Below are 17,074 nucleotides of genomic sequence, written 5' to 3'. Positions count from 1 at the left end.
GGGGGTTAAATCACCATGTGATTCCCGAGCGCGGCGCACGCTGCCGCTCACCGCTCCCCCAGGGGATGGGTCAAATGCGGAGAACAAATTTCACACATTGTGTGACAATCAGTGGGACTTTACCTTTACCTTTACTTCTCCATAATCTAGGCCTGATCAAACTTTGAATTTAGATTAGACCGCAGATTGCCTCTGCTCTCACCATCAGAACACGTTTAGCTTGTTGAAGCAACAGATATCCACCAATTAGATAGGGAGGGGAAAATATGTGATTTTTCATTAAAAGAAAGCACTGATGGTATCAAAACTGTTGCAAATGAGTATTGTATCCATTTCTAATTTTTAGTATTGATACTTATCGATATCGATACCTGTTGCAAATGAGTGTTGTTTCCCATTCAAATGTTCAATATTGATACTTTTCGATACTATTGATACTTTTGAGTTTTGACAACCCTTCAGTCAGTCGCTACTACACCACCTTCTGCCCAAGTGTTAGTGTAGGCTCAACATTTAAAGGTACAGGGCAGACAAACCCTGTCTTTATTTGTCACAATGCACCAATGCATGTACATACGCATTATACACACACACACACACACACGCTCAGAGGCAGCGTGACATGTGACATCTCTGCACTCACACTCCGTTTTCAGTGTAGATCTCCTGTTACGATGGAAGAATTGCTGGTATAGAAGTGGACTCCGTATCATTGAATAATCTTTTTATTTTTTATTTATTTATTTATTTTACCTTTATTTATACAGGGGGAGTCTCACTGAGAGCAATGCTCTCTTTTTCAGGAGCACCCTGTTCACATTCACACACACATTCATACCTGGAAGCTGACCAGTACAACCACAGTCTGATCTGTTGGCCACTGAGCAGCTCCACTGGAGCAGTTGGGGTTAAGGGCCTTGCTCAAGGGCACATCAGTGGTGGTAACGAGGGAGGGGCAAGCGCTGCCTTTTCGCTTTCCTCACCCAAATGGGTATGCTTATCTAGGGATGGGGCAATATGCTTATGTTATTCAAAATGTGATATGGGGTTCCTGATTTGATAATGGTATTGCTTGCTATAATGTAAATAATTTGGATGGAGAGCTTGTGAGATTGCTTCACATTTGTGATTACTACAGCAGAATAAAATTAAGCTAATACCAATTCATTCCTTTTTCTTTTTTTGCCCCAGATTAATACATTTTATATTTATATAGCTCCAAATCATAACACGAGTTATCACAAGGCGCGATATATTGAATTTTGTCCCATCCCTAATTCTCGCTGATATGAAATCTAAACCCTCGTAGTGGGATTCGATTGTTAAAACACACAAAAACAGGTTACTGCCGTTTGCCTTTCTTTGTCAGGCTGTAAAGATGCCAAGTGCGTTAAACCCAGATTGTGACCTCTCCGCCACCCTTTGCAGGGAGGCGATATGGGGCGCGTGCGTGTCGGCACTGAGCACCATCCCCCGCCTGCTGCGGCTGGTACTGCAGTGTCTGCGTGTGGGAGAGCTGTGTGAGGAGGAGCTGCCCCAGCTCGGCCACATCCTGTCCACGCTGCTGCAGCACACACCGCTCCGCAACCACCTGATGGCCAACGCCACTCTGCTGCAGCACATCATACAAGACCTCACGGTAAACAAACTGCTGCAACACATACAAGACCTCATGGTAAACCACCTGCTGCAACACATCATACAAGACCTCATGGTAAACCACCTGCTGCAACACATCATACAAGACCTCACGGTAAACTACCTGCTGCAACACATCATACAAGACCTCATGGTAAACTACCTGCTGCAACACATCATACAAGACCTCATGGTAAACCACCTGCTGCAACACATCATACAAGACCTCACGGTAAACTACCTGCTGCAACACATACAAGACCTCATGGTAAACCACCTGCTGCAACACATCATACAAGACCTCATGGTAAACAAACTGCTGCAACACATCATACAAGACCTCATGGTAAACAAACTGCTGCAACACATCATACAAGACCTCATGGTAAACAAACTGCTGCAACACATCATACAAGACCTCATGGTAAACCACTCTGCTGCAACACATACAAGACCTCATGGTAAACTACCTGCTGCAACACATCATACAAGACCTCATGGTAAACCACCTGCTGCAACACATCATACAAGACCTCACGGTAAACCACCTGCTGCAACACATACAAGACCTCATGGTAAACCACCTGCTGCAACACATACAAGACCTCACGGTAAACCACTCTGCTGCAACACATCATACAAGACCCCATGGTAAACTACCTGCTGCAACACATCATACAAGACCTCACGGTAAACTACCTGCTGCAACACATACAAGACCTCATGGTAAACCACCTGCTGCAACACATCATACAAGACCTCATGGTAAACCACCTGCTGCAACACATACAAGACCTCATGGTAAACTACCTGCTGCAACACATACAAGACCTCATGGTAAACTACCTGCTGCAACACATACAAGACCTCATGGTAAACTACCTGCTGCAACACATCATACAAGACCTCATGGTAAACTACCTGCTGCAACACATCATACAAGACCTCATGGTAAACCACCTGCTGCAACACATCATACAAGACCTCACGGTAAACTACCTGCTGCAACACATACAAGACCTCATGGTAAACCACCTGCTGCAACACATCATACAAGACCTCATGGTAAACCACCTGCTGCAACACATCATACAAGACCTCATGGTAAACAAACTGCTGCAACACATCATACAAGACCTCATGGTAAACAAACTGCTGCAACACATCATACAAGACCTCATGGTAAACCACTCTGCTGCAACACATACAAGACCTCATGGTAAACCACCTGCTGCAACACATCATACAAGACCTCATGGTAAACCACCTGCTGCAACACATCATACAAGACCTCATGGTAAACCACCTGCTGCAACACATCATACAAGACCTCATGGTAAACAAACTGCTGCAACACATTATACAAGACCTCATGGTAAACAAACTGCTGCAACACATCATACAAGACCTCATGGTAAACAAACTGCTGCAACACATCATACAAGACCTCATGGTAAACCACTCTGCTGCAACACATACAAGACCTCATGGTAAACCACCTGCTGCAACACATCATACAAGACCTCACGGTAAACCACCTGCTGCAACACATACAAGACCTCATGGTAAACCACCTGCTGCAACACATCATACAAGACCTCATGGTAAACTACCTGCTGCAACACATACAAGACCTCACGGTAAACTACCTGCTGCAACACATACAAGACCTCACGGTAAACCACTCTGCTGCAACACATCATACAAGACCCCATGGTAAACTACCTGCTGCAACACATCATACAAGACCTCACGGTAAACTACCTGCTGCAACACATACAAGACCTCATGGTAAACCACCTGCTGCAACACATCATACAAGACCTCATGGTAAACCACCTGCTGCAACACATACAAGACCTCATGGTAAACTACCTGCTGCAACACATACAAGACCTCATGGTAAACTACCTGCTGCAACACATCATACAAGACCTCATGGTAAACAAACTGCTGCAACACATACAAGACCTCATGGTAAACCACCTGCTGCAACACATCATACAAGACCTCATGGTAAACTACCTGCTGCAACACATACAAGACCTCACGGTAAACTACCTGCTGCAACACATCATACAAGACCTCACGGTAAACTACCTGCTGCAACACATACAAGACCTCATGGTAAACCACCTGCTGCAACACATCATACAAGACCTCATGGTAAACCACCTGCTGCAACACATCATACAAGACCTCATGGTAAACCACCTGCTGCAACACATACAAGACCTCATGGTAAACCACCTGCTGCAACACATCATACAAGACCTCATGGTAAACTACCTGCTGCAACACATACAAGACCTCATGGTAAACCACCTGCTGCAACACATACAAGACCTCATGGTAAACCACCTGCTGCAACACATACAAGACCTCATGGTAAACCACCTGCTGCAACACATCATACAAGACCTCATGGTAAACTACCTGCTGCAACACATACAAGACCTCATGGTAAACCACCTGCTGCAACACATCATACAAGACCTCATGGTAAACCACCTGCTGCAACACATACAAGACCTCATGGTAAACAAACTGCTGCAACACATCATACAAGACCTCATGGTAAACTACCTGCTGCAACACATCATACAAGACCTCATGGTAAACTACCTGCTGCAACACATCATACAAGACCTCATGGTAAACTACCTGCTGCAACACATCATACAAGACCTCACGGTAAACTACCTGCCTTTCATTACATGAGAAGGAAAGACCAGGGACGGCTTGTGCACTTTTATTTAATGGATTTACATACAGTTATAGGGTGCCAAAGTCATGCCCTCTTCCGGGTTCGGCATGGGACCTAAGCAATTTCATTCCCCATTCATTTTTTGTTTCATAAAATTATTATAAAATAGTTTTTATTTGGTCAAACCAAGCGATTCAGCTACATTTAGAATCAGGAGAGACCATAAAACATTTCACTCGGACAAAAAAAAAGTATATATTTTGGTGTTGGCCAGAGGGAAATGTTATGGTCTCTCCTGATTCTAAATATATCTGAATCGCTTGGTTTGACCAAATAAAAAATATATATACGCATTTTTTTTAAATGTCTATGGGAATGGCGAACCCGGAAGAGGGCGTGAGTTTGGCGCTCTATAAAGATTGCCTGCTTTTACCCCTCCCCCCCGGAGACTTGTTACCTAATGCCACGGTGTGTGTGTGTGTGTGTGTTCCAGAGGTACTCCCGGGGTGAGACCAGGGAACAGTGGCTGACAGACTTGCTATACTGCTACAGCGTCACGGTGGCTCACGGCTCCTCCACTCACCGTGGAAACCTGGGGCTTCGAGACATGTACTGACCGCCGCCCGCGCCGCCTCGCCTGAGACATGTACTGACCGCCGCCCGCGCCGCCTCGCCTTCTCAAACATCTCACAGTTGTCTCGACAAGGACAAACCCTCACACTGGCAACAACGTGTCCAGAGATCAAACATTCAGACAGAAATACAAAGGAAACGTGTTTTTTCTATTGTGTATGAGAAATACCGCAAGTTCTTGTTTTGAGAGGTTCACATTTTTACCGTCTTAACTTGCTGCTCTCTTTGCTTCGTTCTTAGCCTGGAAATCATTTGTTCCCCTTTTGCTCCTCCTGAATAGAGTACCGCAGGCATGACGTATTTTTGTAGGCTTAACCAGAAATCAACGCCATGTTGGTTCTTCAGGGAAAAAGGCTATGGGGTTTTAGAATGGGGATTTGGATGAAATGCATGAAATAAGGTCTGTGGTTAACAAAAGTTTATGGGAGCGGTCATTTGTGTTCAGCAGGATAATCTTCACAAACGAGGAGCACTTTTATGACTTCTGAAACGTTTTCTGAAAATTGCGCAAAAAAAAAAACGCATTTACGCTTCAAAAGTCATTAAAGTGGTCCACGTTTGTGAAGATTATCCTGCTGAACACAAATGACCACTCACATAAGCTTTTGTTAACCACAGACCTTATTTCATGCATTTAACAGAAATCCCCCATACTAAAACCCCATTAACCTTTCCCCCTATGAACCCAAGTGCTACTTCCAGACTCATTCCTGCAGTTCTCTATATTGTTATTGCTGTATGGTCCAGTGCTTACTGGGAATGACCTGGTGACTTTTCATTAATAAAAAGAACAAAATAAGTTGAAAGTGCACTGCCTTGGGTGTCATTTAGCATTTATTAATTTTGAGCATTTTTCTAATACAGTAATAAAGCAAGAAACAGCATTGAGGTATATATTTATAATTACACAATAGTTACAATAGAATAAGGACTGCTTTTGTGCAAATACATATGTGAGTCAATAAAAACCGCATAGTTCATTAATACATCTTCCACTTGGGAAGGAAGGCATTGAGAGACCAGACGTTTCAAGAGTAATATTCTAGTGTGTGTGTGTGTGTGTGGGGGGGGGGCTGCAGGTGGGCTAGCTGTATGACCGGTTGTTGATAGACTGCCTCATTCTCCACAACCGAAGGAAAGGTTATCTGTATGTGTGTGTGTGTGTGTGAGAGAGATGGAGAGTGTGTGTGTTCCTTCCACAATGGATGAAAGGTTATCTTCTACACACCCCATTTCTGTAGACTTAACCCCACCCTGTGAGGTCATGGCTGTGATGTCATATGGCTTAATTGTAGAAGACTTGGCACACCACGGGAACAATATGTGCAGTAATTCTATAGAGGTAAAGCTGCCAGCCAGCTGAGAACGTGAGCTCTGTGTGTGTGTGTGTGTGTGCGTGTGTGTGTGTGTGTGTGTGCGTGTGTGTGTATGTGTGCGTGCACAGCCTCAATGTTTTCCCCGGCCTCTTGTCCCCTGTCCAGCACTGCGGGGTCTCAGGTGGTAAGAGTACTGCTTGGCTTGACTCAATGTTTCATACAGGTGCACACACTCTATACTGCTCACTGTAACACAAACACATCAAATCACCGTTTACATACTTATACTCCACACAAAGGGTGTGTGTGTGTGTGTGTGTGCACACTTACGTTGACTCTGGGTGCGTAGTGACAAGTCCAGGAGCAGCTGAGACTGAGAGCCGCGAAGTGAAGGCCCTCGCCTGGCCATAGAGCTGCCTGAAGGACAGTCAATAAATATCATATGAATTATATGGAATACGTAAACGGCCTATGGAAATAAATATTGTTGATCTTGGATGGCATATGCTGATATGCATATATATTTAGATTTGACATCTATCCATGCTCGACATCTACTGGACACTCGGGCTACTGCAGTAACCAGTTTATCTAGTTAGGCTTCACACACCCAGGTGTGGCCATCATCTGACTCATTTGATGACAGTTGTCAAGCAAGGCCCTATAGCTCAGTGGTTCAGAGCACTGGTCTTGTAAACCAGGGGTCGCGAGTTCAATTCTCGCTGGGGCCTGATGCTGATCATTTTCATTCCCAGAAATATTTCAATTAAACAACCTGTGGACATGCATGGTTTTGTTATTGGTTATGGAAAAATGCATCGATCATCACTGAATTCTCATTGTTTACAGGGAGAGATCGAGATAGAGACAGCGAGAGAGATATTTGGGATATGTTTGAGATTAAATATTTAACGAGCAAATGATAATAATAATAATAAAAAGGTTTATGATGATTAACTGAGATGTTTGAACCAGTCTGGAGTTGTGGACCAAACATCTGTCTCCTCCCACGACAAAAATGGAGACCGAGCAAGAGAATGAGTTTCATGAATGTGTGTGTGTGTGTGGCACTGTGGGGGTTTGTGTGTGCGTGTGTGTTCAGCAGATAGCTACACGCAGTCGTCTGACATTCCCCCTGACAGCTCTGAACTTTTCACAGTGCCGGGACTGTCAGTGTGTGTGTGTGTGTGTGTGTGTGTGTGTGTGTGAGAGAGAGAGAAGGGGGATAACACGTCAGAAGGTTGGGGGTGGCAGGGGTGTGGGGAGGTGGGGGTCTATCTGTCTGTCTGGGAGGGGCGGTCTGCATGCTTGTATGTTTTGGCGCAGCGAGGTTTCTGCCCATTCTCCCGTCATCACCTGGTGATGTGTGATGAAGGTCAGGCCTGTCTGTGGGGTGAAACCAGGTCCGATACTGTCCTGGAATGTGGCTCGGATCATCATCCAGACACTTGAACACGTGTTCCTACCCCCTCAATGAGTCCCTCATGTTCTACACTGGTCCTTAGAAAGCCTCCTGATTTACTGCTCAAATCAATCCCGTTACAAGTATGTTTCCAGTGTCGGGTTTCCGTTTGATTCAAGCGATTTCAATTCAGAGGAAAAGACGCGCTTTCCTCACCGTTGACATCGTTTTTTAACGCAGAATAATCTCACCATAGATGCTTTGTAGCACCGAGCTCTTACTCGCTGTCGGTTTAGCAGGCGGCGCTCGGACTTCGGTCTTTTTCCGGGCGCGGGCGTGGTTCGGATCAGCTGACTCCACCCCTTCAGAGGTCCTGGACGCTCTCAGTCTGCGTCTCTCGTGGAACCTGCGGGTGCACATCCATGCAAGCGCATACGCACGCACACACACACACACACACACGCACACACACACACACGCACACACGCACACACACGCACACGGTTAAATAAACAAAATGCGGGGAGAGAGCGTTCAAAGGTTTAAAAGCTGGCAACTCCTCACACTAATACTCACTAAAGCATAAACAAAGCAGAAACAGTTTGTTCAAGGCAGTTAATAGCAGCACATACAGAATATAATTGTGAAGCTGGATGGAAACAGAGGGCCTCCTGGGGTGGGCTGGCAGGCCCTGAGAGAGACGGAGAGTGTGTGTGTGTGTGTGTGTGTGTGTGTGTGTGTGTGTGTGTGTGTGTGTGTGTGTGTGTGTGTGTGTCGTGTGTGTGTGTGTGAGTGTGTGTGTGTGAGACAGAGAAAGGTAAGGAGAGGCTGCTGGTAGCTATTAGAGCAGCACGCCTGAACTTTTAGCCTCTTGTTAAAACAGTATGAGAGCTCTAGATCACAGCCCCTGTCTGTCCCCGGCCTCCTCGTCTCACCCCTGTCTCCCACGTTCTCTCCCCCATCGCTAAAGTGTTGATGGCATCCAGACCATGGATGAGGGTGTGGGGGTGTTATGGGAGAGATGGAATGGGGGGGGGGGGGGGGGGGTGGCGTGTCGATGGCAGGGGGCGCACATGTGGGCACCACATGGCACTGCCAATCTCCCACGGCCGGCGGAGAGCCAGCTACAAAGCAGCCCACCAGGTACACACACACATACACACACACAATCACATACACACACACAAGCATGCGCACATACACACACGCATGCACGCACATTCACAAACACACACAGAGGAACAGACCTTCTCCAAGCTCGCTGGATGGTGCGCGCAGCCTGGTTCCTCCTCCTGTGCTCTCGCTCGTGGTCCCTATATGGCTCGTGGTCCCTATGTGTGTGCGTGGAGATGGGTGTGTGTGTGGCAGCCTGAGTGTGTGTCCTGCTGGAAGGGCTTTTATGGTCCAGGCCAGAACGGCATCTTAATGAGGGTGTGTGCGTTTGGTTGCTCTTAGCGGCTCTCTCTGAACTGTGCGCCTTGTTGTTTCGGTGCTTTTGCAGGGGGGTGTGTGCGTCAGTCTTGCTGGGGGCGCTCTGCGCACCGGTGTGAGTGTCTCTCGGAGGGACGCATTCTTCAGCGATGGCGTCACTTTGGTCCACGATGGAGCAGCGCGTGGAAGGAGTGCACGCGTTGGAGGAGAGTCGTTTCTTGACCTTGGGGGTGGTGGAGTGGGGTCTGTGTCTGGGGCTGGGTGGCCGGCTGCAGCCAGCAGGTGAGAGCCGCTCCTTCAGCCTGGTGGTCTGGGGAGCAGCGGCTGCAGGGTCACAGGTCACATGACAGGGACGGGTCAGACTGTCGGGGACGTCACGTGACTCGGCCTCCTTACTTCTCCTGGAGAATCTGCTCCTGTGGGCTGTTGGGGTGGTGAGCGAAAGAGAGAGAGACAAAAAAGAGAAAGAGAGATGTGTGAGACATTTTGTGCTGAATGGTAGTGCTTTAAAGGTACATTCAGTGATGTTTTTGTGTTAAAATAAGTGTTAAATGGCTCTATATTCTGACAGCAATCACTGAAATAGAGTGTTTGATCAGTGACTTCAAACCCCCAACCCCCCACTGTCCTCTATCTCTCTCCTGTAGTCCTGCATGCAGGGCAGAGGTATCTCCACAACTGTAACTCGTAGAGACTCACGGATGGCGGCGTTGGATTCGAGGTGAAAAAATAAATTTAGCCCGATATAGATCTGACCTTCCGTTTCACAGAAAATGTCAACTTTTCTCTGATAGTTTGAGGTCGGCACCAATTTTTATCCAATCAGAGAAAAGTTTAAATTTTCTGGGAAAGGGAAGGTCGGATGTGGAGAGTTAATTTTAGAAGGGTCATTACAGCCAAACTGTGGGGCATCTACTGCACTGTCTGTTTGACCGGGGTACTCCTGCTCTGATGCCCCTCGCGGTACTTGGTGCCATACGCACAGTGCATGGTGCACGTGTACTTGGTGCCCTACGCACAGTGCATGGTGCACGTAGGGTACTTGGTGCCCTACGCACAGTGCATGGTGCACGTGTACTTGGTGCCCTACGCACAGTGCATGGTGCACGTAGGGTACTTGGTGCCCTACGCACAGTGCATGGTGCACGTGTACGTAGGTGGCCTACGCACAGTGCATGGTGCACATGTACGTAGGGTACTTGGTGCCCTACGCACAGTGCATGGTGCACGTGTACGTAGGTGGCCTACGCACAGTGCATGGTGCACGTGTACGTAGGGTACTTGGTGCCCTACGCACAGTGCATGGTGCACGTGTATGTAGGGTACTTGGTGAGTGTGAAGACACCAAAGCATTGCTCAATATTGCTCATTATTTTACCCTCAAATATTAAAGGACCACTCCGCTTATTTTCAACCAGCTTTGTATCATTACAAAATCAGCAGTATATCAGAAAACTGTAAAAAGTTTTGCAGGCATTCGTTTACTTTGACAGTTAATGAGAGTTGATTTGAGTTAAGATGTGGACCAGTGATGTCATTCATGCACGGAGATGTCATTCATGCACAAATGACATCACTGGTCCACAACTTCTATCTATCTATCGGGCGGGCGAGCCTAGGAATCGAGCGTGTGAGATGCCTAGTAACTCAAATTAACTCTCAATAACTGTCAAACTAAATGAACGCCTGCAAAACTGTTAACAGTTTTCTGATATACTACTGATTTAGTAATGATACATAGCTGGTTGAAAATCAGCAGTGTTCCTTTCAGATAATATCATAAATATGATCATATTTTTTTATTATCATCATTATTATCATATATTGCTTTTAATTGTGAGCTGAGAATATCACTACAACCATAGGGTTTTGTGTACGTGTTGTACCTTTGTGTCCCTCCTCTTTGCTCTTAGTGCGTTCAACTTTTGTCTTTTTCGTTTCCACCACCGAGTCGTTCACTGATAGTTCCTTCATAATGTTCACCAAGGAGAGCTTGTCCTGCTCTGCGTGTGCCACTGAGATCTTTCCTTTCTCTGCACAGGCCAACGACTCTGCTTCCCTTCTCCGCTGTTCTTCCTCTCGTTTCCTGAACACAGAGAAGAAAATCATATCATAACAATATCTCCATGAAGAAGTCAAACCTGAACATGACTATTTTGTCTGAAAGCACCACTTTAACAGCCAAGGGTCAGATAAATAAACAAATATGTACACTATTCCACACCATGATATCTGGTTTGAAATTAAAAACTGAAATAAATGATTTAGTACAGTATATGTGTGCTGCCTTGAAAACCTTCAGTGACACTTAAATTACAATTTATGAGCCTATTTCATTGAACACAATCCTCCCAATGCTCCTTTATCCACTGCTGTCACTTGGTTTCAAACCCTGCGTTAAGAAGGGTAGATCATCTAATAATTATCATTATTATAATGATGATGACTAAAATAGTTTACATAGTTGAGTTCAATACTAGCATCTTTGTGGTAATAATGGTGAGATCTCTATCCCTACGGTGTGTTTTTTGTGTGTATTTTGAGATCCTGCTTTCTGGCCCTTGGTGAAAAGCACAATTATTACTGTCTATATTATTGGAATAATAATAATGCATCTATATAGCAGCATCTTTACTAGACATACTTGACTTATGATTCATTCAAGTTCACACCTTTGTGCAATTTTTCGTGGTGGTGCCACAGAAAGTTGTATACATCTGGCCACAGCTATTTCATTTTCTAACAAGAAAAATTAATAAGAAGAAGAAGCTGTGGTAAAATGAGAGACTTTTATCGCCTGCTTCAAATAAGAAAAACAAAACGGAGTAAAAGTGGAAAGCAATGTGCCCTCTTAGAACAATCTCAACAGTCTAGAAGACTAAAGGTGTGACGGTGAGCAAATGACAAGAAGAACAAAGCAGAAGAAAGAGACAGGGGGAAGATGTATGTGTGTGCAGGGATGACAGAAGGAAAGATGGATATGGAGGGAGTGTGACTGTTCCTATGTGGGTGAGGAGGGGAAGACAGAGAGAGATAAAGGAGATAGAAACCAAAGTAGAGAGAAGAAGACAAGGTAACGCTTTAGAATACAGCCCGCAAATAAGCATGTAACTAGAGGGTAACAAGATCTGTACTTATAGGCTAATTACGGGGTACCACACTGTACTTATAGTGTAACTACGGGGTACAAGGAGTGAATTTAGCCTGTAACTAGAGGGTAACAAGATATGTACTTATAGGCTACTTATGGGGTACCACACCTGTACGTACAGGGTAACTACGGGGTTGCGGGCTGTATTCTGAAGCTGTGTCAATTCGCCCACACTTACATAGTAACTACAGTGTAACTACAGGTGTGCGGGCTGTATTCTAAAGCAGGGGACCAATTCTGTACTTATAGGCTAATTACGGGGTACCACACTGTACTTATAGTGTAACTACGGGGTAACAAGACTGTAGTTATAGTATAACTACGGGGTAACAAGACTGTAGTTATAGTATAACTATGGGGTAACAAGACTGTAGTTATAGTATAACTACGGGGTAACACAACGACTTTTGACGACCCCACCCGGGGCGGCGGGCACTTGAGGACATGCATTCCTTCAGCGCTCACAGCGTCCCAGGTGAGAATCGAACCCAGGACCTTCTAGCTGTGAGGCGACAGCGCTTACCAGTATTATGTATGTGAGTTTGAAACAAGTGAAACCCTTGTGTAGCTCTGTGTTACGCCTCGGAGCACGGATATGTAAATGCTCCTGTGACTGTGCGTGTGCTGCTCTCTCACTTGGCGACGTCTTTGCGTAGCTGCTCGTGTCTCATGAGGAGCTGCTTCCTCTCCCTGAAGGCCTTGCGGACGGTGAAGCCTTTGTACACGGCCTGGATGGAGGCAGCGGCGATGTCCTGGATGGCTGCTATAGACAGAGCGCCGTGCTCCAGCATGAACTGAGTCACCTCGCTGTGCTCGCCCAGCAGAGCGTAGTCCAGAGGGGTGTATCTATGCACACACACACACGCATGCGCACACACACACACACACACACACACACACACATGCGCGCGCGCGCACACACACACACACACACATACACACACCGTGATCAGGGATGCAAACTCATGTATGGTGAAAAAAGAGATGTTGTTCTGCGGCACACTGCTCCATTGCAACAGTTATTTCACGATTTCTCTATAAAACTCGCCCATTGACAAGAACAACGGAAGCAATTGACACATTTCAGAATCAGAATCAGAATCAGAATCACTTTTATTGCCACAGTATGCAAGTTACATACGAGGAATTTGTCTTAGTGTCTGTATGCAGCGTAGCGGTCACTTCAATATACAGAGATAAGAAGTAGGAAGATAACTAAAGACAATCGCAAAGTTGCAAGTGCAATCAAATCGAATCGAGTCAATATATACAATATGTACATGAGTGGTGAAGTGTTCTGTGGATGATAAATATGAATTTACGTTGGATTTACATGAGATTTACAGACTGAGTTAAATAGACGTTAAATAGGCAGTGGATTTACATGAATTTAAAGTCCCTGGAAACCAAAATCCACAAAAACGTTCTAACTATGTTATTTAGGGTCTTATGTTAGTAATTTTGTGCCTCCGAAATTATTATACATTACTTTCAACCCAAAGCCTTAAAATCGACACTTTTCTACAAGCTTCTACAAAGTACTTCCTCATTGAAGACAGCAGTGCGTGAGGTCCTAAAACGCAGGAGCTTATGACGTCATAAGCTCTATATAACCTTTGTACACGCGCGCAATCCGCACCCACCTATGGCAAGTCCGTTCTTTGCCCCCAGTGACAGCGCTCCCTTGCTGTCCGTCTCCCTCTGTGTGCGTCTGCCAAGCGCTATGCTTGTGAGATTAGCAAGGTGTCGGGTTTCAGCCAGGCGCTTCTCTCTCTCTCTCTCTCTCTCTCTCTCTCTCTCTCTCTCTCTCTCTCTCTCTCTCTCTCTCTCTCTCTCTCTCTATCTCTCTCTCTCTCTCTCTCTCTCTCTCTCTCTCTCTCTCTCTCTCTCTCTCTCTCGACTAGTGAGAGAGAGCGAGAGACACACAGGCTGGTGGCTCTCTCACACACACACACACACACACACACACACACACACACACACACACACACACTCGCAAGTGCTGTGTAACTTGATCTCTTTCTCCGTTTCCCTCCCCCCCCTCTCTCTCGCGCTCTCTCTCTCTCGGAGGAGATAAATGTCCCTGCTGCAGACGGACACGCCCACACATTCCGCGGGAGAAAGTACACTCTAAAAAATAATGAAATCTCATGCGTTTTGCCACACCTGTCAAACCTAAATTTATATACTTTGCAACGTTCATCATCGTTCAAATTTGGCTGGTAGCTTATTAACATAGGGTCCTGTGATGTGATGAACTCAAAATGCTAAATAATAAAGAAATATTTCTGGTTTCCAGGGACTTAAGTTAAATAAGAGTTTACATTGAATGTACATGAAATTTACAGGCTAAGTTAAATAGGCATTAATGTGCAGGGAATTTACAATGAATTTACAGGTCCCAGTTAGACAGGCATTAAATTAGATACAGTATGAGTTCCAGTTTTATGGGGGGGGGGGGGGGGGGGTTTCAGTTGAGTTTAGGAGGAGGTAGTGAGTTTGTGTGCTGTGCTGAATGAGTCAATATGCAACAAATGGCAGCATTATTCATCTATAGAAGGAGAACTGTGGAACACACCAGGGGTCCCCCTGGTACAAAAACAATATGGCAGCTCAGTGGGCACGGTTTTATGACAATTTACTCCTAAACCGCGCCCCATGGATTAGTAAACCATGTGCACAGATGTGTAATATATACAGGTAACATTAAAGAGGGACTTTTAGGCCTATATGAGCCAGAACCATTACACACAGATTGGCTACATACTGTGAACTCTAATACCATAACCAGTGATTAATCACAACATGACATCAGTAGGTTTAATTTATGATCCAATGTGTGTTTTGGTGACAATATGAATTAACCTGTTTACTCCCTATACATCATGCTTGTAGATAAATGCATTACATGTTATATGCAACTCTGTGGGCCGCTCTAGTGTCCCTGTTGATGTTATCAAAAAGTGTCTGCCAAAAATGATTGCTGTCAAATAAATTGCAGCTTTTTAAATTTGTAAAAAGGAGGATTATAACCGTTATAAATCCAGGACATCAGAGTCGGAGCACGTAGAAAAATGCAGTTAAAAGTTAATTTCGAAATATTTTCTTGTTTTATATAAAAACCCACCTGTAAATAAGGTTTATTATAGTCTAGTTTCCAATCAGGCCTAAACAAGGATATTAGACATACCAAACACATATCGCAAACAATACTTTCCTCTAATCATGTAGCCTAAATCTATGGGTTAATGCCTGTAAACTGTAAACAACAACAACATGTCTTGCTGTTACCACGGACACAATGTGTGCACGTTATGATTGTAACCAGATAAGGTTAGCTGTAACCTTGTAACGTTAGGATGTAATGTTATATAACCTGCGCAATTACAGGCAATCACTTGTTTTGGCAGATGCGACATGGGAGTGCACTGTGCAGCAGACCCTGGGTCAGCCAGAGAGCCTACCTCACTTTCTCTCTGCTGGTTGTGTGACAGTGCAGAGCAAACAAGTTAATTCGTCGCGTCGCACCAATAGTGAAACGGTTTGCTGTTTCCACCGTATTTAGTCCACGCATATCGCCGCTTGTTTGTCCCCCTGGTTTGTCCTCTGGTTTTAAACGTTAGCGTAGTTATTATGGATCCCACAGGAGTTGAAAATTCACCATGTCTATTTACGTCTATTTTCAAAAACTTTCAAGGCCTTGATTTTTTTTATTCTCAAAATCTCAAACTTTCAAGGATCCATTGGGAACCGTGTTCATCGTCCATGACTCCATCTCCACCCGTCCTCTCTCTCCTCACCTCTCCGTCTGTGTGCTCCATGTGATTGGGAAAGGCATTGTAGCCAGTAGCAGTTTCACTGCATCCAAATAGCCGTTGTTACAGGACCAGTGGAGAGCAGTCCGCCCCCTGCACATGCATACAAAGAAAGCACAAAATCATACTGTAGTATAATACATTCGTGTAACAGATGTGTAGAGGTGGACGTGTTCCGTATGGTTCTGGGGATGTAGAAGTGGATCGGTACCTCCTTATCCTGTATGTTTGGATCAGCATTGTTCTCCCATGAGAACAGCCATGCAGGTGATGTAGCCTCCGTAGGCAGCACACTGTAGAGGAGTCCGCCCCGCCTGGACCTGGACAATGAGTCATATATGAGATAACAAACCTCTTCAACGGTCAGATAAAGAGCCCATTCATCTAGTACCAACATCATGTGTGTGTGTGTGTGTGTGTGTGTGTGTGTGTGTGTGTGCATCCATACCTGTACGTTAGGACTAATCCCATTCTCCATCAGTACCTGGCACACCTCAGCATCCCACCCAGCGCTGCCCAGTGCAGAGCAGTGTGACCATCCACATCTACCAGGTCCCACACGCGCAGAACCTACAGTCATCACATTTCCATTTGAATTGAAGCATTTCATTGACAAACGTATCCAGAAAGAGTTACAGTGAGTGCAAAAGTCAAAATTCAATTCCTATAGTTCATCAACATTCAAGAAGTGCAAGGGCGGATCAATTTAGATACAGACACAAAGCCACGAAAGCCTTTTTCTCCACAATTAGTGTACGCAAAAACATGAGAAAGCAATAATTATTATATTATTATATATTTAAGCAATATAGCATGAGAGCTAGTGTGTTGTGGCAAATATATCCGCTGATCAGCTGTTATCCCACGAGGCCGCAGGCCGAGTGGGATAACAAACTGATCAGCACTGCTCGAGTGCTATATTGCTTTATAAAACAGGTTTCCAAGTATGATAATAAAATATAATAATAATACAATAAGTCC

General features: G+C 45.1%; 2 protein-coding genes across 2 annotated transcripts in view; one reads left to right on the top strand and one right to left on the bottom strand.

Moving 5' to 3' along the window:
• Window positions 1-5,731, top strand: part of tex10 (testis expressed 10) — a 28,966-nt gene extending 23,235 nt beyond the window's left edge. Inside the window, exons 15-16 of the mRNA XM_083637377.1 lie at window positions 1,429-1,639; window positions 4,839-5,731. Coding sequence (XP_083493503.1) covers window positions 1,429-1,639; window positions 4,839-4,961 — 334 coding nt within the window. The 3' untranslated portion in view covers window positions 4,962-5,731. The remainder of the gene's footprint in view (window positions 1-1,428; window positions 1,640-4,838) is intronic.
• Window positions 5,732-6,296: 565 nt separating this feature from the next.
• The window catches only part of invs (inversin), a 52,273-nt gene continuing 41,495 nt past the window's right edge, over window positions 6,297-17,074 (bottom strand). Inside the window, 14 exon segments of the mRNA XM_083649380.1 lie at window positions 6,297-6,540; window positions 6,625-6,711; window positions 7,948-8,102; window positions 8,944-9,550; window positions 11,014-11,213; window positions 12,915-13,124; window positions 16,079-16,083; window positions 16,085-16,125; window positions 16,128-16,185; window positions 16,305-16,340; window positions 16,342-16,413; window positions 16,542-16,594; window positions 16,597-16,648; window positions 16,650-16,663. Coding sequence (XP_083505506.1) covers window positions 6,425-6,540; window positions 6,625-6,711; window positions 7,948-8,102; window positions 8,944-9,550; window positions 11,014-11,213; window positions 12,915-13,124; window positions 16,079-16,083; window positions 16,085-16,125; window positions 16,128-16,185; window positions 16,305-16,340; window positions 16,342-16,413; window positions 16,542-16,594; window positions 16,597-16,648; window positions 16,650-16,663 — 1,706 coding nt within the window. The 3' untranslated portion in view covers window positions 6,297-6,424.

This window comes from Poromitra crassiceps (assembly GCF_964638095.1).
Source record: "Poromitra crassiceps genome assembly, chromosome: 1".
In the NCBI taxonomy this organism is placed as follows: Eukaryota; Metazoa; Chordata; class Actinopteri; order Beryciformes; family Melamphaidae; genus Poromitra; species Poromitra crassiceps.
This window is presented reverse-complemented; position numbering and strand designations above follow the sequence as displayed.